Source organism: Lonchura striata, chromosome Z, assembly GCF_046129695.1.
Source record: "Lonchura striata isolate bLonStr1 chromosome Z, bLonStr1.mat, whole genome shotgun sequence".
NCBI classification, from domain to species: domain Eukaryota; kingdom Metazoa; phylum Chordata; class Aves; order Passeriformes; family Estrildidae; genus Lonchura; species Lonchura striata.
The window spans coordinates 32,523,631-32,545,538 of NC_134642.1; the positions used below are offsets into that span (position 1 = coordinate 32,523,631).

Sequence of the window (21,908 nt, forward strand, 5' to 3'; positions counted from 1 at the left end):
ATAAACAAGTAAATTAATAGAACATCAGTGAATAAAACTAGTAGGCAAGTTTATTCCTTTGAGGTATGGACACATACAAGAGCAAACCTTCTTAAAGAATATAATTTTTGAATCAAATCTTCATAGTGGCAAAGCTATTATTTTAAAATCTGCTGCTTTTATTCAGCTTAAATATTATTTTACATATTCTTACTTCTTCTAATGTGTTGCCTTTCACTCTTTTAAAAGATGTTGAAGTAGTTTTGTAGCTTTCACTGAATTTATCTTTTGCTTCTTCAAAGCAATGAAAACTGTTTTGGCAGCATGTGTAATAGCTTACCATCTATACTGAAAGAATCCAGTTAAAATTCTGTGTTGAGTGAGCATCCTTTTATAATCACATTCTCACTGGATGACTTGCTCACAGGGTCAGACTCCACTGTTTGCATTAGAGCCTTACTAATACCATGTCAGTTTCTCTGCTCCTCCAGTAGCCCTCAGTGAGAAAACCTGGGCAGTTGTCAAGACAAACTAGGTTAAGGTTGTAAAGACTGGATTTCTTTTCCCACAATTGGTGCAGTGCAGACTTGTGGTTAAGATGGAAATAAAGAGCTGGGCTATGTAAAAACAGTATGTGTGAGAAAGGGCTGATTGCACAGACATGTTTTCCCTTCCCTATTAGAGCAGATGTCATCCTTTGGTAAAAAGGTGGCAGATACTGGGGAAGAAGTTATTTATATCTATGTATATTGGGGTGGCAGAAGTCTACCTTGGAAATTAGTGGGTAATTATGCTTTATACATAAAATATAAATTTCCTAGCTTTCCTGGAATTAAATGCTTTTAGATTTTTACACAAAAAGTTTCTAAATTGCATGTAAACAAAGAAGTTAACAATTAATGAGGGCCTAAGGAGCCTTATGGAAACTTGGCCTACTTTGTCAAAACTGTTTAAGAGAAGTGAGCAAAAATCTGAAGTAGGCTTTGTATAAGAGATTTTTATTTGTTTACATTGTGATTGATTTATACTTCTACAGGGAAAGTGAGAGTTCTATCTGGATTTTACTAGTTCTATGTTCAGAAGATTCATTTGTTTATTTATTTATTTATAAGGTGTTGTTCTGAGCTGAAATGCATGTCAAAGCAAGCCCAGAAAGGATATTAGTGGAACAATGGTCTCTGATTCTTTTCTGTGACAACAGGTAGAGCCTGGTCAGCAGCTGCTCGGGATTGGCTCTGATATTCACACCAGCCATTGCATGAAATGGGTACAGGAAGTAAAGTTATGCATAGTCAACTGTAGAGCTGTATAGGGCATGAGCCTGTCTTGTGGTGTGAGCAGTTTGTGCTACTTGGGAAATGCACACACAGCTTTTTGATGTTTAGGTGAAAAGTTAACATGTATACTTGTTTTCTTATGAAGTTGTTCTGGATTTTAGTTGAGGTGGTCTTAGTCTATTAATTGTTGACTCAGTCAAAATAATAAGTTGGAATAATAATTTACTTCTCTTCAATGCCTTCAAGTTTATAAACTTCCTTCTTAGAAGGTTAAAGGAATAAACATTTACCAAAAAAGAAGACTAACCTCTTACTTTTGTTTTTGTTTTGCCCTACTCTGGCAGTGTTTTAGAACACTTTGCTGCAAGGGACCACCACCACCACGACCTGAGTATGACTTGGTTTGCATAGGCCTCTCTGGTTCTGGCAAGACAAGTCTTCTGTCTCAGCTCTGCAGTGAAAGCCCAGAGAATATTGTATCTACCACAGGTAGGATGCTGCCTTTATTCCATGGTGTGCTGGAATGTTGTCCAAAGATGACTCCTGAAAAGACATAGGAAAGGTTATAGAGAATGTCTGCTTTCTTACCTTGCTGTTGAAGGTATCTAATGTATCCCTTTGTAGCTACTACTATTGTCTTTCAGTATTTGTTCACATGTTGGGGAATATCCATGAGAACATACAATTTGGAATATGTTATAAGTCAAAACTGTGTGGTCTAATGAAGCAGAACCATAACATACAGTAGTACTGTACTGTAGACACACATTAAAATGTTGATATCTTCTCATTTTACTTTTGATTTTTAAACAGTCTTATTATATATTGGAGAGAAAGGAGGAGAATATGCTTTAAAATAGAATAGGACAGTGATGCTCTGAAACTTTAACTGGGATTTATTTCTGTATGTACTTGGTCCATGCTGCCTTGTGATATATACTAGCAACCAAAAAAAAAAAATTAGTGGAAATATGATTTTTTTGGTGATAAACCCAGTTTTTTAGATGAGTAACAGGCTTGTTTATGTAGTAAGGGCAGATTGTGATCAAAGTATCAATTTACAGAAAGTTTTGGTGGTATTGAGGAGATGCCTAAAAACAGACAGTACAACCACAGATAAGTAATATCTTAAGTCCAAAAAATTTGAATAGGCACCTTGATAATGGTGAACCAGAATGCTAATACTGAAAAGCATGTTTTGATTAAAAGAAAAAAAAAAACACCAAAACAAAACCAAGAAACCAACGAAAAACAAACCAAAACCAAACAGCATCAGAAAAATTAGAAACAAACATGTGAAGTAAGAACAGGGAATACCTGGCTGGAAAGTTCAGAAAGAGGGCAGATTATATCATGGAGATTGAAGAAATCAGGTTCAGTGTCTGCAGCAATTATTAAACTTGATTTGGTGATGTACTAAGTGTTGTGCAAGTACCTTGTATTTACAGTAACATGGCTTCATACTGTAGCTGTGGTTCATGGGCTCGAATTTCATGATTGTACCTTAGCAACCCCGTTTTTCAGTGAATGTTTTCTTAATTTACCAGAACATAAGATTATTTAATACAAATGTAAGTAAGATGTAAAACAGGTACAAGAAAATAATGTTTTTATTAACTTGTGAATAGTTAACCTGTGGCCTCTCTAGTGGTGTTACTGGCAATGTTAGAGAAATCTGACAGCTGTGAGAAGGTGACTAACTCAAAAAGTTAGAAGGAAATTGTAGAGTAATGAGCCTTTATAAAAATTTATTTTATCCCTCTCTTAAACTTTATCTCTGGGATTAAAACTGATTATACTTAAACAGTTTAGACCCTGAAATAAATAGTAACAGCAATATAAATAAAAGTATAGAGCTATCAGAGAAAGTAATGAAAATACTGCTAATTAAAAATTAAATTGACTTCGATTTTCTAGAGAGATGCAATAAAATACCATTATATAATTAGGCAACTTGAGGAATGAAAGCCAACTCTGGAGAATACTAGGCAGCCAAACCAAAATGATGCACACCTAGGGTATTTAGCTTATAGTAAATCTTCTTAAATGTGGCATATCAGATAATATTGTGGAGAATCCAATAATATAATTTGACTTAGGTTTCAAGCTATAATGTGTATTTCTGCTTTTTTCATCTAAGCCACTCAGGTCCATTCCATTTTTTCCCTTTTTCTAGGAATAGTTTAGGATTTCTTTTAAGATAACAATCCCCAAAATATTTCTTAATTATTCCCTTCAGATTTTCTTGTACTTTCCTGTATTATATCTAGCAATTTCCTCTATTGTATCTACCATAGTACTGTAACATCTTATTGGTCTAACCAGGGAGAAAAAAACATATTGTTTCTCTTAAATGATAGCTAATAAATGTGAAGTGAAACACATTTTCTCAAAACATCTTTACTTGGTTCTCAGGTATGTAATCATGTTGAAACTACTTGTGCTAGATGGAAATAAATTTAATGTCTGGATATTTTTTTGCTGAAAGAGCACACATATTTTTTCCTTTATAAAGTATTATGTACAGTTATATATATGTATGAACTGAACATTTGAAACTTAGTCTATAATGCATTGATATGGCTGGGAGCCTTTCACATTCCCATTCTTTTTTCTGTCTGAATTTTCAGTTAAGGATAAATACACATTTTGGTGGTATGGGGGTTTTTTTTATCTTTTTTTTTGTTTGTTTGGATTTTTTATTTTTATTTCAGTTTTAAGCAGACTAATCAGACTAATAGAGGATTCATAGATATTTCCAGTGTGCATATGACCATTTTAATACATCCAGCTAAGGTCTGTAGAAGGATCTTTCAGTTAATAGCATTTCTAAAAAGAATTAATATCCCCGTGCTACCAAAACCTATGAAGTTTAAATGGAAAAATGCAGTGATTTGAATTCCACATTATTTTAAATGTCTCCTAAAATTTGCAGAATGATTACCACATATTAGTGGTAGTCTGGATTGTCCACTTTAGCTCTAGATGCAGGAAAAGATGATTTTATAGAAATATATCCTGGTAGAAGGTCTGGATGTAAGTTTTGTGCTAAATTTTTTGTGCCAGGTACTACTTATAATTGAAAATTGCATTGCTTATCCTGATTTATTTTTGTTCCGCTCTATGGCACTCCTCCATCTCTTACCCCCTTCCCACCCCCTATGACTGACTTTTAAAACCCATTGAAACAGACTTTCTCAAACAAAATCCTGGTTCTTGATGAAAAAAGTTGTTTTTTCTGAATAAATGCAACTGATTCCAAATGGCCCCTTTAGCAAGTAGTGTACTAATGTTCTGTATTTCTCTTCTTAGGTTTTAGCATAAAAGCAGTGCCATTCCAGAATGCAATTTTGAACGTAAAAGAACTTGGAGGTATGGCATTTATTGCTTTGTTTATAAAACATGCATGTTTAAATCTCATCATAATTGTCAGTTGTTTTAAATTGTTAGTTATTTTAAATTTTAAAATGATAGATCAGTACAGCTGGAGTGATAAATGTCAGCAGATAAAGTTGAGAAAAGCTGTACAAATCCTAACCTCAAAGAACAAAGGCTAAAAAGCAGGAGGAGTGGAAGGCATGTGGTGTATCTCTTTAATGTAATTTCTTGGATAGCAGTGGTTAAGTTACACAGAAATACAAACTGGACTGTAATTTTAGTATGGCTCATGTGGCAGCTCAAGGAAGTGTATGTTTCTTGTGTTTATTGTATGTATAAACTTTCACTTATGAGAACTGGCTCAGGTAACTATGTGAACATTTGTCAAAACCAATATATTTACTGCACCACTGAAAGTGTTGCAAAGGCAGCCAACTTATAATGAGTTATATTCTTTGAGAACTGTTCTCTTGTTGGATTTATTGGATTTTGGAGCAATGGTTGTTTTATGGTTGTAGGGTTTTTTTAAACTTTTCTATATACAGGAAACCTGTTTGGTTTAGAATTTCTGTGTATCTTCTTTATTATTTGTCTAAGTATATTAGACTTAATATTTAGGATATTTATTAGCTTTTTCAACAAGCTTGTAACCTATCTTGAATGAACTGGGGTAGAATTTGATTTGGTTCTTGAGGAAAGCTTCAGATCTAGTTGCATAGTAGTTGTCTTACATGAATTTGTTCCAAGAAGACTTTGAGATAAGCACATGTGGAAGGCATAGCACATAGCATTTCCTCTTTACTACCACTGGTCCGTGGACTTAAGCATACATGTTCCTGTTTGAGCATGTATTCTGTTAAAAAAACAAACAAACAGTAAGTTTTCTTCCATTAAGGGACCACTCCTCAGGGATAGTATAGATGCTGCTTGAGTGTGTTATGTGCATTATGTGCCCTTAGTCATAATGTCACTTTTTGGACTTTTTTTTTAAATAGAGTGAATAATTTTCAGTCTAATTTATATGTTCTGCTACCTAAGCTATATGAAATATATAATTCATGTAGGTAAATACAATTTTTAATCAAGAATTGAATCTGTGTATTCTATAGCAGATCCTTGTTAAAGTTGCTTAAACTTTTCTGATCATACAGGTTTGTGTGTTCTGAGAAAATTTATCATAGTGGAAAGTTTTGGCTCATGATGAGAATATTTGATTTGTTATTTTCATCCATTTATCTCTTCTCAAAGACAGAAGATTGTCAGAATTTTTTACTGCACATTTTACTTCCTTTTTCCTTTGGCCTATGTGAGATTGCATCTGTATTTAAAAATTATGTAATCTGATTTCTTATGTGAAATATTGAAGAAAAATGCTTGTTCCATTACCTTTTCATTGTCTGGTAAGAAAGCAAAAGCAAGCTTTCAAGAGTTTGTTTTGTTCCAAAAAATGGTGGTCACTAGTGTTGTTCCCCAGGACTCATTATGGGTCTTAGTTTTGTTTAATATCTTTATTGATTGTCTGGACAAGGGGATCAAGTGCATTCTTGGTTTGCAGATGATGCCCAGTTGGATGGGAGTGGCAGAAAGGCTCTGCAGAGGATCTGGACAGGCTGCATCGATGGGCTGAGGCCAGTGCTGTGAGGTTCAATAAGGCCAAGTGCCAGGTCCTGCCCTTGGGTCACAACAGCCCCAGGCAGTGCCACAGGCTGGGGCAGAGTGGCTGGAAAGGACCTGGGGGTGCTGGTGACAGCAGCTGAACATGAGCCAGGGTGTGCCCAGGTGGCCAAGAAGGCCAATGGCATCCTGGCCTGGATCAGCAATGGTGTGGCAGCAGGACCAGGGCAGGGATTGTCCCCCTGTGCTGGGCACTGGTGAGGCCACACCTCGAGTGCTGTGTCCAGCTCTGGCCCTCACTGCAGGAAAGACACTGAGGAGCTGGAGTGAGCCCAGAGAAGGAGCTGGGGCAGGAGATGGGTCTGGAGCACAAGTCCCATGAAGAGTGGCTGAGGAAGCTCCTCAACTGAGGGAGTATTTAGAAAAGGATGGTCAGAGGTGACTTTATCACTCTCTACAACTGCCTGAAAGGAGATTGTGGCCAGGTAGGGCTTGCTCTCTTCTTCCTGTCAACCAGCGACAGGATGAGAGGGCATGGCCTCAAGCTGCACCAGTGGAGGTTCAGGCTGGACATCAGGAAGAATTTCTTCATGAAAACAGTTGTTAAACATTGGAATGACCGCCAAGGGAGTCACCATCCCTGGAGGTGTTCAAGAAACAACTGAACATAGCCCTTAGTGCCGTGATCTAGTTTGCAAGGTGGTGATAGGTCAAAGGTTGTACTCGATGATCTTAGAGGTCTTTTCCAACCTAAATCATTCTGTGATTCTCTAGTCAGCATTTAACCTTTTAGCTGAGAAATGTGTTCCTGTTTGATGAAGGTAAAACCTGAACTTTCTGGGGTAGGCATGTTTATTCTCTTGCTCCTATATGAAAATAAATGAAAACGTTTTTCATTTGTCACCCCAAGACGTCACTGTTAAATTTTGTTTTGGAATTTCTGCTTCTGGTGTTGAAGAGAAACCCATGTTTTGCCTGATTGCTGGTGATTTTTTGTATTATTCCTGGTTTTTTTTTCCTTCAGTCATTATGCTATTGTTATATTATTTCTCTTTACTGTAATATGGAGGTCTTGTCCAGACATTTGATCTTGGAAACTTGAAGGAAGGCAACTTTCTGTAACAACCACTGCCTGTTGTTACATGTTATTTACAGAGTGACACTATATAGTTGTAATTTTTTGTTGCTTTGTCTTTTTAGGTTTTGGTAACAGAAATCTTCATATGTCATCATACAGTAACATATTAACAGCCAGTATTTAAAACACAGCAGAACTGATAGGCTTAAGGTTCTTCTATTCAGCAGCCAAGCATTTATGTGAAACAGATGCTGACTGTGTGGCATACTCTCTGTTTTGTTGAAGCAGTATTCTTCCTTGAGGTCAAAGATGGTGCTAGTTTTTTACTGTACTGGTTGTCTCCAAAGCTGATAATGAAGCCAGGTTTTATTTGTTTCTACAGGGATTGTAAATTTTCAGACTACTATAGAGAACATAGTCTCCCTTCTTTAATCTATTCAAGGACTGATTATCTCTTCATCTTCCTTTAAGATTTAAAGACAGGGAACAAAGTTTGTTGTGCTCTCTTTGCAGAAGTTTTTCTTTAAAGGCAGTGATTCTAGAATATTAAAAATTCAACACAATTTCTGGGTTTTTTTTTAATTGTTTTTGTTTCCTAGGAACTTGCAGTCCTAAAAGATAATAAAGGGTTTATCCATTTTGATAAATGATAAATTTTTTGTTTAAAAATCTAGAATCTGATCCTGAAAAAGTAAAAATATACAGAAAGCTTTCAAATCTAACATTAGGCTTTCTTAAATTACTTGAAAAGAAAGTTGTGCTTTATGTGCTGACCAAGTTGAGCTGCCTGTTCTTTAAGTTCCTATTTTGATGTACCAATAATCCCTTGTTCCCAAGAATCTAAAAAAATTACCATTTTCACCCCCAAAACATTTTGTGGGTAAGTGCCATGTCCTAGTCCACATTCTTTCAGAACGTACTATTACAAGGACAGTTGGAAATATCTGTCTTTATTATGTGACTCAGCTGAGTAATGGTGTGGAAAAAAACTACAGTTGTGATGATTTCCACTTACAGTGCAGTAATTCGTTGTGGGAACGAAGGTGATATTGTGTGTGATGAACACAGAGAAGAATGGGAGAATACTGAAAAATAAGACAGATGATAACGTTTGTTGTTCAGAATATTCTAACAGTGTTTTGCTGAAAAATGTTTGGGATGCTGAATTCTGAGGTTGGATTTCAAGATAGATAATGGAGGTGTAAAGTCAATAGGAAACTTTTTCTTTGGTTCTAACAAATTCCAACCTGGAGACACAGTGGCTGAAAGCACCATTTATTTCCTGTTTTTTTTAAGACATTTGCCCTTGAATACTTTCAAAACAGAATGTAAAGTTGTGGTTTAGATATTAATTCAGGTCTATATCAAGATTTAAGGTCCATCTTAGTCAACTAAGAATTGTCTTTTTAGAAGTTATTTAATAATTTAGTTTGGTATCTTGTAAACAGAGGCTTAGAAACTACAAGTGAGTTGCCAAATTATGAACCATGTCAAATTTAAAAGAATGATTCTGGATGTGAGCAGCTCTTCTTCTGACAAAGTTTAAAAATACTAACAACATGCTCTAGGATTTAATAATGTTCCCTCTTTTATTTATTTAAATGTATTGTCATATGTTTATGTTAGGTTTTGTGATACACCCTAAAGCTATTTTATCAAACACAGAGAGTACATGTTGTGTAGTCATATTGGAAAATGAATTTAAGACAAAAATCTGTTAAGTGCTTAGCAAGAATTGAGTAGTTAATATCAGGAATGCTCTTGTCTCCAGTTGGTTTAGCATGCTCAGGAAAAGAGATGAGAACTTGCCTCCCCACTGGAGTTACTTCTTATGCTTGATTACCAAAGTAATAAATTCACATTCTTAGGCCAGCTAAATTAAGTGTCTAGGTGACAGCTTGAGAATAAATGGCTTTAAATAGGTTTGGTTAAACAAAACATGCGTGTTTTGCCTTAATTTGGAAGTAAAGAGCAGCAGAAAAGAGAGTAGGAGGAGAAGCCACACTGTTGCACAGTCCAAGTTGAATGGAAAATATGAAATTCTGGAGAAGAGAGCAACAGTTGTCATGTAGTATCTACCTGGTGGAAAAAAAACATATGGACATGGGAGAAAATAACGTTGCTTTATTAATTAGTTTAAAATTCAAATATTTTTGGGAAATTTCTCTCCCTTTGCTCTATGGAAGTACAGTACAGAACACCCTTCTAGCAACATAGAGCAGTTAACATTTCTTCAAGTTAGTCATCAGACAACTGATTCCACAAGTAAATGCCAGCCTAAGTCATCTACAGAGGGATGAACTAACACAAAGCAATAAAATCTCCATACTGTACTTGACTAAAAGGCACTTGACACCTCTACAAAATCTGGTTGTGGAGTACATGCAATGCCATCTGTGACATAGCTGCATCAAACAGTTTACAGAGTGTCTTAGCAGATGAAATTTTTAGATGACCCTGTTGAGCTGTCCATGCTGTGAGTCGCACAGATACATTCCGCTTCCAAAAGCATTAAAGTTAGATCTGTTTGCTATCAATCATGCTCAGTCTGCTGTTCAAATGGTGCCTAAACCCAGGCTCTATCCCAGGCCACATAGTTTCCTCATTTCATAGATAAGAAAGATCATTTACACCTGCTTATGGACCTCTTTAATGGGAGTCTGAGGAAGCTCTTTTTCAGCATAGTGACATTACCACTGTTCTTTGGAAATACTGTGCTTTTGCTACAACTGGGGTTTTTACAGTGTGAAAAGAAAACCTGCAGTTCATCTCAGTGCAAGTAGGAACCATGCAAGCAATGCCTATCAAAATTGTGTAAATAGGATAAGCAAAATACAGAATTTTCTAATAAAGCTTTTTGTGGGTGTGGAGGGGTTGTTTTTATTTGTGAGATATTTTGTGGAGAGAAAAGCAGAACATTTGGTTTGCTTAAAAGTCTCTGCCTTCTGTTGGGCTTGCAATGCCATTTTCTTCAGGTAGAATCAAAGGATAGAGTGTAGCAGCTTAGTTAAGCATCAGAAATTATGCAAATATTTCAGGAACATCCCCCAAAGTTTTATCTTTGATTCTAGACAGCTAAAGCTTTGAACTTCTGGTGGCCAATTTGCAAAAAGGCTAAACAGAAATAAACAGCTGTGGTGGACTTGCCACTTCTTTTGTATGACTACTATTTGAAGTGCCATAGAGATGTGTTTTGAACTTCATTCGAGGTTAGCTGCACTATTATCAAAGCTGTGACTGTAGCTCAGGGGAGGGTACATTTGAACCTTGCTGGGTGCTGGCAGCAATTTTATTGTCGAGTTGTGCCACTGCTTTGCTCTGGCTGTCTCAGAGTATCTCTAGCAAATGTGGGAGAAGAATACAGATGCAGGTTATCTTGATGCCAACTAGTCTTTGCTAGCCCTAGAGGGCACACTGCGTGTTTGTGAATTTAAAAAGCAAACAACCCCAAACTCATTTAAAAAAAGAAAAAGAAGGGGTGAAGAATGGCTATCTGTGCCACCTGCTGAAACTATTAAATCTTTAGATATTTGGCTTAAATAGATGCTAAAGCATGTTGTATGCCACACATATCCTTCTCTTTCTTTTAAATTAATTCGTAAAGTTTTTAATAAACTTTATAATTAATTTTATGTTCTTGACTAGAACAGGAGACACTTGTTTCAGTTTTCAAGGCTTTTTTTTTTTTTTTTAACATCTACTATAATAGACAGAACCAAGTAGATCAAACTGAGTTTCTGCAGGCAGGTATAATGTTTTTAAAACTTCCAAGAACTTCAAACCTGAATGTTGTTTCACCAGATTTAAATATCAGAGTAAGGTGAAGATTCAAATTTGGAAGCAGCATTTAAGTTAGTTAATAAAGAAAATACTGAAGGCTTGACTTTCAGATTAATCTTACTGGGAAAGCCTGGAAGGCAGATAAGAGATGACAGAGATGGTTTCCATAAACTTTGGTTTGATAAGAAAAATAAAATGACGTACCATAAACTTATATGCATTTTTGATTTTGTATGTTTTGAATGCAAAGGCAGAAAATATTTTCCTGAACATTTTCTCTCTTTTTTTTTCCTTCTATGCTGTTTTTTCATACTATATTTGAATGGCTGCAGTGAATATTGTTGATTTGGCAATCTCAAAATATTCCTCTTTCTGTGTAAAAAGTGCCAATTTCCCACTGCCATGTTTCATGCATTGTAGGAGTACACTGCCTGAAAGCCTAGATAAAGTAGGTTGTGATCACTTGGTCTTAGACCTAGAAAGCAGAAGTCCTGGGACTTTTCAAAATGGAGAAGGTTTTGGTTTAGCATCTGTGTTGTTGCAGTAGCCACACAAAGTAGACATAGAATGATGACTGACATTACACCAGTGAAAACGTTTGTATCTCTGTATGGATGTCTCTGTCAAATGGGACAAATTCCATGCAGATTCATTGCAGGTATCTTAAGCAGGATTTCTAAATTTGTGTGTCATAAAAAGGAGCCAGCACATTTAAAAAAAAAAAAAAAAAACAAACCAACCCAACCCAGCAAACAACCAGCAAAAAACCCCCTACTGTATACAGGATTTATTCAAGGGTGAAATACTGGGAAACCTGCCCAAGATAGATAAGGAGCAGCCACATCTCTTGAATGTGTTAAGATTTCTAAGGTTTCAGGCATGTTCTTGACTACTCAGGAAAATACGCCAGTTTTACTTGTGAATATATGGTGTATAGTGAACTTAAAAACCCTACATAGATTTAGAAACATGTATCTTCCAAAAGTTTTCTTGGGAAAACCTTCTTTTGCAAGAATGGAAAAGAAATTTGTTTTTCCCTTTCCTTCTTTCTTACTCCCCCACCCATGGACAGTGTTGCACAGAAAAAGATTTTGTGGTAGAGTCCTTGGCATTTTTTCACCTTCATGCATATTAGTAATGTTCTGTTTAATATCAGTAGAGGAATGATCTATGTAATATTTTAATTAACTAGAAAACCTTCAGAGTATGTAGGTGAGTTGATATATTTGAAGTGGTAGAACAGCTGTTTGCAGGCTACATTCTTTTATGTACCCTAGTTAACTGTTTTTGATGGGAAGGGAAAAAATAGTTTTTCCCACTATTTGAGACTATAACTTCTCCAGACCTGTGATGTATTTTGAGGTTAACAAGATCTTTAATTTGCAGACTAGACTGTGTTGAAGCAAGGACTCTGTGACATTCATTGTGCTCTTGATGCAGAGTTGCTGCAAGTCTGACAAGTAACAAATTCGACACATGCAAATTTCTTTTAGTGAATTTTTTCTGTAACGCTATGTTCTGTTCTCCTGAAAGTACTGAAAAGAAGGGAATTGAAGGTAACCTCAAACCACCACTGTGAATGAAGCTGTAAATAGAAGTATTCATAGCTGAAAGGTAGATTTGCAGCTCTGTGTTTTGCATAATATTTGCAAGAGTGTGTAGTTGTACTTGTGTGTACTGGTTCAGATGCTTGTTAAACTGCACATAACTCAAAATCTTCCTCCCAGCTCCCAAGGGGTACTGTTAACACTGATACAAATAATTAACAGTGTTAGTATGGGCACACTGTTCCTTTGACTGAGGATAAAGAAAAAATATTTATTTGATATTTAAAAATATTAAAATGAAGGTGTTTAAAATTACAGTTAGTTGACTAAACCTGTCCTGTAGTAGTGCTAAATGGTTGGGATTTTTAATTACATCATCCTGTCATTTTTGTGTAAAGAGAGGTTTGTTTTTTTCCCTGTTATAAATTAATTCAAACCTATGTTTGATTGAATAGCATTTTTTCTTTTAGAATAAGTGGTGTGATTGTGTTGTAGTTTGGATTTTCATGGCTTTTTCCCCATAGTTCATTTGTAAATTGCATATTTCAGTCACATCACAGGACTCAACCCCCTCCTGTAAGTTCCTTCATTGCTGAGGGAAACAAATCATATATTATATGTTCTGGATTTCCAAAGACCTCAGACTTTGAATCTTCCTGTATTTGAAACCTATGGAATAGATGAAAAAATTAATTAATAAGATAGTTTTGCTGAACTGCACTTAAAAAGAACTGCTTGCTTTGTGAGGCTGAATTTGTCATACCACAAAGTGTGAATGGCCGAAATACTATTCATAGGCAAGTATTTCCTTCCCAGGATAACTCCACGCCACTGCTCTGAGGAAAGAAGCTGAGAGCAGATGATGTTCTCTGCATATGAAGAGTTAAGGCAAAAGAATATCAGGTTATTTGTCTTGTAGAAATTGTGACTTCCAGCTGCTGATAGCTTATTGATGCCAAGAATTATTTTTCTAGTGCATTTGCCAGAAAAAAATGTTTAAAATGGCACCCTAACTTACATGCTTTATCAGTTTTCCCCTTGTCTGCTTAGTGCAAATTATTTTTATTTTTAAACCTCAGGTGGTTTCCTCAGAATTTAAGTATAAGCAATTTCAGGGCATGTCATTAGAGTAATGGAAGATCTCAAAGAAAACACCAAGTTTCATGGGCCGTTTTTCTTATGGGAAGTTGGTTCTTATGACTATGCCATGGTGACTGACCAGGGTGGAGAGAAGAGAACTGCTATAATTTGGTGGTGGTTCTTGTGGGACAGCTGATGTGGAGGAACAAAGTTGAGCTGCTAAAGAACCTGAACCAAAGAGACATAACCTTAAGGTCAACATAGCAGCATACTCCTTTTCTGGCTTCAGTGTCCCATGTAGGGATCCATGAGCTGCTTTCTTCCAAGTGCCTGGATACAAGAGGTCAAATGCTCTGCAGTTCACGACAGTTTTTCTTTTTAGAGTGAGTATGGTAACAAAGGTAAGACTCAGATTCTAGCAGTGACATATGATTGAAAAGTAGCTGACTGATGCTTGGAGCACATAAGACAGATGTCATGTTGCTAGGAAAAAAAATACGTTCAAAGAACTGATCATGGTCTTGGTCTTTAAGTTAATAGAAAATTATTCTCTGCTAGTTTTTAAAGTAATGCGATACTTCAGATGCCTGCAACACTGCTGTGTGTGGCTATGTAAATAGTGTCCCTCTGGCAGCTTGCTCTACTTTGTGCTGAAGTAGACAGCTGTTCGGAAGACTGGGGCATCTAACAGATGCTATAAAATTCTTTACAAGTGCAGTTGACAGATATTCATGTGCTACAGAAACATAGAATTAGCTTTCAACGCAGTCACTCTTCTGTATATATATTATTAATCCTGAGATCCTGATGATGAAATAAATAAAACATCCGTCCTGTTTGGCATTTTTATTTTGAGTCTGATTAAATTAACAGATTAAGCAAGGTCTTGACTAAGTCCCACAACTGTTTGTCTTTAAGTAGTCAGCTCTGTAGGTCTTTTGCAGAAAAAAAAAAATATTAGGTGTGACTTCAGTATTCTCTGTAGGAAAAAGTGTGTGTGTGTTTGTGTGTTGACAGCTTGTGCTGGGTGCAGATACAGAAACAAAGTGTTCAGGGTTCCAGTGTGACTCGTAAAAAGACAAGAGTAACTCCATTAGGTGAGATTTGAATACTCTTGAGTTGCATACCTAAATTTGATGTAGCAAATGTTTATTTCTTCCTTCACTTGTTTTTAGAAACTGTTTTTTTTGTGGCACAATGTGCAAATTAAGTTAGTATTATAAGTATTGTATTAAAGTTGTGGTCATTATATTGCATTAAAATCTCATTATGTTTCTCAGAAATTTTGTGTCATTTTGTTTCACTGAAAAGTGGAATTTTATTATTTTAAGCTCTTGGTTCTTGTGTATATATGGAAGTTCACTTCTCCCTGTCTCAAAATAAGAAAAGTATGTAAAAAAGGTACCTTCTGCACATTTCTGCAAGTCATTGTCTGGCAGACATGTCAAGTTTTCTAGACTATTGCTGCCTCTGTTCACTGTTTAGTGTTTGTCCCCATGAGTGTAGTGCCAGATCCAGACATACAAAGAATAGCCCATATCCAAATCATAGTTTAGATAGTTTGACAGCTGTCAAATACAATTTTTTTTTTCCTACCTCATTGCTACGACATATGCTGCTCTCCAGGGGAGACAAAAGCTTTCTGTTGATAACCTTAGTGCTTGGCTTCTGTTGAGATGGCTGAGTGCTGCTGAACTGTGTCCTAAAAATTACTGTGGCATATAAGCCTATACAGTCACTCATGTGTCTGCTGTTGGGCTCTTCCAGAACCCTTAGTGTGGTTGACAGAGCAAAAGTAGTTGAACTGAATGCCTTTGCATGTAGTCACCCTAGCTCCTCATTCACTGTTCAACTCACTATTGTATCATCATTCTCCTCATTTAGTATCTAATTACTTTAATAGGCTTTCCTGACACCTTTTTTCCCCAATTATGAAGTGGGTGCCTGATGGTTTGGAGATGAACTGGAAGACATCAGAAAGGAGCAACTGCCATAACAGAAGCTGCAGGTTTATGACAAGGAGCTGCAGGGCAAAGTGAAAAAGAATGGGTAAAGATTTAGGTATTAGTGCCAAGATATTCCAGAGAGAAAGAAAAAGATTAAGCTCTGAGGTACCATAAGCATGGTAGTTCTGCCAGTACTCATTTACAGAGCAGAAGCTTTAATGGAAGAAATCTGCATTGAGACAACTTCTTTCCTTATTTAAACAATGTTGATTTGACATTGGTGTGTGTGTATGTTGGCTTTTTTATTGCTTTTATTTATTTTTATTTTTTGAATGATTGTTAAGAGAGAAAAGTAATTATTTTGATATTTCTAAGTAGATGGTTTATTTTCACTTACAAGTGTTATATTTATTAAACTATTATTGTTTTAATTAGTTCTCATTGTTGTCTTGAAAGGAGCTGACAATATCAGGAAATACTGGAGTCGTTACTACCAAGGATCCCAAGGGGTTATATTTGTACTAGACAGCGCCTCCTCTGAAGATGATCTAGAAACTGCTAGGAATGAGCTGCATTCTGCTCTTCAGCACCCACAGTTATGTACTTTGCCGTTTTTAATACTGGCCAATCACCAAGACAAGCCAGCAGCTCGCTCAGTACAAGAGGTATGTTAATGTGTCAGCTTCATGCCTGTTTGTATTTACTTTCTGTACACCACCAAACCACTAACACTTACTACCCTGATATCCTGATTAAGGACTGGCCTCAGTTTCTTCTTTACAGTAAGTATGCAGACCAGAAACAGTCCCAATCCCTGAAAACTTAGTCCACTACAGTCTATACAGACTTAGTTGTTCTGGAAAACAGACAAGTAATACTTGGATACAAACAGATCTTCTGCTTTCACCATATTTTGCTTAAGGGAGGAAAGATGTTTTTAAAACTACTCTTATAAAAAGCTGCTGGGACAGTGATTTTTTTGTTTAACTTGGGTTTTTATTTGCTATTACTTTTAATTTTGCACTGTTCCATTACTCCATTCTTTTCCACTGCTTAAAGCAATACATTGCAGCGATAGGTTGTCTTTTTTATGTAAAAGCTTTTTTTTGAACTGCTGTGTACTGATGTCAGGTCAGAGTTGCAATTCCTGTTCTGAAGTCCTGAACTGGTTCTCATCTTCCTGTTCCAAGGAGTAATGTTTTTGTCTAATTTCTAGCTATCTCACAGTAAATTATGTAATTGTTCTATTCAGTGTACCTTTTGCTCTTCAGTTTCTGAGAAATTTTCTTGCCTACATTCCTATCATGTCAGATACATTTGAGGAAATGCTGAAAATTACTTCTGAATTTGTAGGAAGAAGTTAAAATCGGGTTGTGTCATTCTGTTCATAAATGTCATTTAAAGGACTCCTCCTCTTAAAGATTATATGAGAAATCCGTTTGTTCTGCGAGTGCAGCAGAGTGAAAACTGTTTCAGCACCTTATTGTGCTTTGATGCTTTGTATTTAAACTGATTCTTTCCTAGATTTTTGTTTTTTTGAAATACGAAGTTTTAGACTTTCAGCTCAGAACAAACTGATCTGCAAAATAGCTGCTCTTAGTACAGTGTAATTGAACATACAGCCTTTGTTTCTTTATTGCTACTTATGTCTCCTTTCCGAGTCAAAAGAAATTAAGCTTATTATATGTTAGGAAATCGTGTAAATGTGACTGGAGTATAGCAGTGTTTTTAAGAAGAGATTGTGACAGTTTGTAAAATACACTGTAAAGTATTTTAAAAAATTGTTGGTCCTTTTTCTCTGAAAATTCATTCTTAGAAAAAAACGGAATTTGGATTGAAAATATCAAGTTACATAAAAAAGTATGCAAAAGTTATGCAGGGATAGAACCTACAAATTCTAGTCTTGTTCATATAAAAAACAGACTTAGAAAAAAGTAATGGCTAGTTATAGGAAATGTAATATGGATTTTGATATGCAAATTTAATTATTTGGCCTAGTTTGTTATAAAGCTTAAAAGCAAATTTGGCCTAGTTTATTATACAGCATAAAGGCAAAAACCTCCCACTTAAAAAAAAATTACAATATCCTGAGACAAGACTGATTGGGTTTTATCATCAAAATATAGTTTATATGCCTTGACTTTAACTTTTTCATAGAGCAATACAGATCATATTTTTCATCATCATAAGGGCTATTTCTTATATGATTTAAGTATTTCGTATTTTACTATGTTTTTCATTTTCAAAGAGGCCAAATTTAATTCAATATTAAGTGAAATTTTTGATAGCAAATAAAATTTAAGAAATGTTCTTTGTCCAATTTCATATTAATAATGAATGCAATGCCAGTTGGTTTGCTTTACAGCAAATTATACTTGTAACTCTCTCATTTTGCATGTGAGCCGATGTGGGTAGACTTTTGGGTCTGAGCTGAATTTTGTGTGTATTTAGAGTTAACATTTCTGTTATTGGCAGTACCATCATTTTCACCTCATTCTTTATTACAAGTTCCTTGAAATCTCAGTAGGGTAATACATCTCTATATGCTTACAATAGCCTTTAAATGGGTTTCTACTATATGCTTTAAAAAAAAAAATCTTACCGTTTATTATGGTAGCAGACAAGTCTTGGTTGCTAATGTATGAGTACAAGAGAATGTGTGCAGAATACAACAATTTTGTTAAATGTGCACAGTGCATGCATATTCTCAAGAAAAACACACCCTGTATCAAGAGCTCAGTGATTCTGAAGTTCTTTAAGAGTAGTGGAAAGTGAAATTAAAAGAAAAAGGAAAAAAAGGGACAAGAGAGAGAAAATGTCACAAAGTTCTTACGTTGTTCCTGATAAAAATGATTATTCATGTTTGCTGAGTATACAAAGTAGAAGCCTTCTTCGGTCATTTTTACCAATGTTAAAACAGTAATTTCTTGCTTTCCTAAAGGCTCTGCTGTGCTATTTTCCTCATTATTGAGATGTGGAATATAAGTAAATTGATGAATTGCAAGACCATTGCTTATATAAAACCAGCATATTAAAATATGTAACAAATGTAATATGTTGAGCATTGAGAGTTTTATTAAAAAAAATTTGCAGAAATAAGTCCATTAATTATAGGTATTTTCTTAATTTTTTTCATATGTCAGAAGACAGATGAATCGCAGTTGAAATTTAAAAATATGTATGCATTCTTTTAGGCAACAAATTGCCTTTCTTTAATGGATATGAAAGGACTCCTTGGAGTATAATTAAGGAAAACGTCTGCGTTGAGTGGTGCATAATGGAAAACGTAGAAAAATATTTATCTACAACAAAAATTCTTCACAAAACTGTGCAAGTGCCAAGCAGTTTCTGCAACAGATGTTAGTTATATTTTTTGTTGGGAAGTGCAGTTGCTTCAGTTTTTCATAATGTTATACTTTATTTAATGTGTTTTTTTCCATACATTGCTTAGGTAGAAATGATACTGTGGAATCTATGTGCTGTAAGTAATAAACAATGCCATGAATAGTTCAATTCACAGGTATAATAGATACTTGTAAAAGTATCTATTTGTAAAAGTATCCAAATAACTTATTAATTTATGAAATACAATTTAACCTAATTAATTTTGCAGAATATACTTCATATTACTGAAGTGACCAGGGAAAACTACAGGAGAAGCCAAGCTGAAATAGTAATCAGAAAATGTAACCCTTTTTTTTTCCCTGAGTTCTGTTGCTGGTTAGCTGTTTTGTAGTTATATTTTGATTTTTAAATGAACTCAAGAAAGTAATGGCATGGCATTTCAGTTAAAAACTATAAATAAAGATGTCTGTCCAGTTTCTCTTATGTAGACTTCTTTGATGATTATTCTGTCTTCCCACATCAAAGATATTTTAAAGCTGTTTTGTTTTTCCTGTGATAATAGCACTTATTTAGATGTTTTAAAATATCTGCTAAGTTATTCCTAATGAGCAATGCTGAAATAAAGACGGTGGATATTAACCAGAATCTGAAAATCATACAGTTGTTTTTGCTTCAATAGGTTTGCTCCAGAATAACTTTATTTTAGATTAAAATTACATTAATGAAGAATTAATCATATATAAGTAAGTTCTGACTGTAGTTTTGGAAAACTTATGAAATAGTAAATAAAAACTTTTACAATTGTGAAATAAATTTAGGGAAGGTGGTGGCATATCAGTTTGGCCATGGTTTCCAAAATACAGGCTGTTTCAAAACAGTTTATCTAATTATATATTTTTTTAAATAAGTATCTTCCTGACAGAATGTGCTTTTACTTTCCGACACAAAAGTACTTTTGATTGCCAAAACTGGTTTTGATTGGTCAGATTTCTCTTACAGGTTTAAAATATTGCAGGAGAGTAATACTGGATATTGCAGTGGATTCTTGTGAGTTGAACCAGTGTGCACTTTTCTCCAGGGTCAGAGTAATATTTAGGAGTTGCATGTGTTGGAAACTGTCCATAGCCACTATATTTTAGGAGCAGGCTATTCTCTATACTTGTCTGAATCTGTTTGGGACTCCTGGAAGCCATATAGAACTGGCCAAAGGAGGAACCAAATTTAACTACCTTTTCCAGTTCACTGGTGAAAGAGCTTCTTGTTTGGCAGTGTGTTGACTTTGAGATGTTTCTATTTTTATATTTAAGGCTCTTTTTAAGATTGTAGATGCATTAGGTCCACTCCATTTGAACTATTCTATTCTAAGACCATATGTGCGAAGACATTCATACAGTATAACCTGTTGGTGGGTTTTTGCTCAGTTATCCAAAAATTAAGGCAAATAATAAATTTCTTTCATATATTTAAATCGTTGACCACTAATAACAGGAAAAATCACTGAAGACCTGTTCTAAATTTCCATTTTTAAAAATGCTAGAACTTTTTAATATAGACTTACTAGTTAACAGTAAATCAACCTATTCTCAGTCTATTTTAAGATTATGCCATTGTTTTAAATATACTTGTTGGGAAAAGAATAGTGTAGAAAGCTTACACTGATGACAAGTGCTGTTTTTTTTCCTTGCATATGAGACCTTACTTTATATTTTACTTGATGTGGGTGTGAAACTCCATAGAAGAGTAATTTTCATTGTCCTTTTTTCTTTGATAGACCAAGATTTTAAAAAATCTTTTAAGTGCAAACAGTATATTCAAAAGTGAGTGTGAAAGGTTTGTTTCATATTTATATAGATTGTGATGTATTTATCTTTTAAAGATTATATGGATTTTGAATCACTGACAGTGTTTAATTAGGTTTTCTGTTAGCAGAATTGTAGACGGTGACTCTCCTTATGAAAACAGTCATCTTAGGGCTGTGAAGGCTGTTATCTAATTACTCTGCCAGTTTCTTCTCTGTTTATGTCTAATTTCTAGCTATCACTGTGTTATTTTGTAGATACACAGTGTCTTCTTGAAGCCTTAAATATTTCAAAGCTAAATAACCATTGCAGGAGAACGCTCAGGTTTGCCGGCATCTGTGGAGTCTCTAACTGGTGGTGGGGATCTGGATCATGCTGCAAACTGGACTTTCTGGGCCTGCCAATGATCTAAATTGGCTGCCTAGTATGACAGGCTTAATTCCAGGATGTAGTCACTTCTTTATATTCCAATGTCTTTGTACTGCTTTTCCATAATTCATGCTGCTTGTGGTTTCTGCTAGTTTGGGGAAAAGGGTTTCTTTGGAAACCCTTTCAGTGTATGAGTAATAGATATCATTACTAGCAATCTGAAAAACTGCATTGAACAGTGACTACTAAAGACGTTTAGCTTCATAGAGTATGTAGCATCTTAGCGCACAGTTTTGAGCAAATGTTTTCTCCTGGAGCAGGTATGCAAAAACTTAGTCTACAACCAAGAGAGAAAATGAAAATCTTCTCTGCAGTCTGTCCCATCTTCACCGTGGTTAAGACCAGATGTTGCAAATCTGTATACTTTGTGACAGGGACATCTAGAGCAAAGTTAAATCGGGGGCAGATTTTTGGTTCCTCAAGGAACTGTTTCTGGATGATTTATCTTCAGATTACTTCATTAAATAGCCAAAATATAGATTCCTACCCTGTTTTTGAGATCATAGTGACCTTAATGACCTTAATATTTGCAATCCCCTCACTGCAAATACTTCTTTTCGTCCAAGGTGTATCCCCTGATATTTGAAGATTGTTTTGGAGCTGGATTCTGCTATTTTGAGTATTGGCTGCTTCCTTCACAACTGTAGCCTTTGAGG

At 35.3% G+C, this 21,908-nt stretch overlaps 1 protein-coding gene across 3 annotated transcripts in view; it reads left to right on the forward strand.

Moving 5' to 3' along the window:
- Window positions 1-21,908, forward strand: part of ARL15 (ARF like GTPase 15) — a 222,090-nt gene that overhangs the window by 76,799 nt on the left and 123,383 nt on the right. For all 3 annotated transcript variants that reach the window (XM_021553872.2, XM_021553870.2, XM_021553871.2), the window contains 3 exons: window positions 1,601-1,745; window positions 4,569-4,628; window positions 16,136-16,344. In XM_021553872.2, the coding sequence (XP_021409547.2) occupies window positions 1,601-1,745; window positions 4,569-4,628; window positions 16,136-16,344 (414 nt within the window). The remainder of the gene's footprint in view (window positions 1-1,600; window positions 1,746-4,568; window positions 4,629-16,135; window positions 16,345-21,908) is intronic.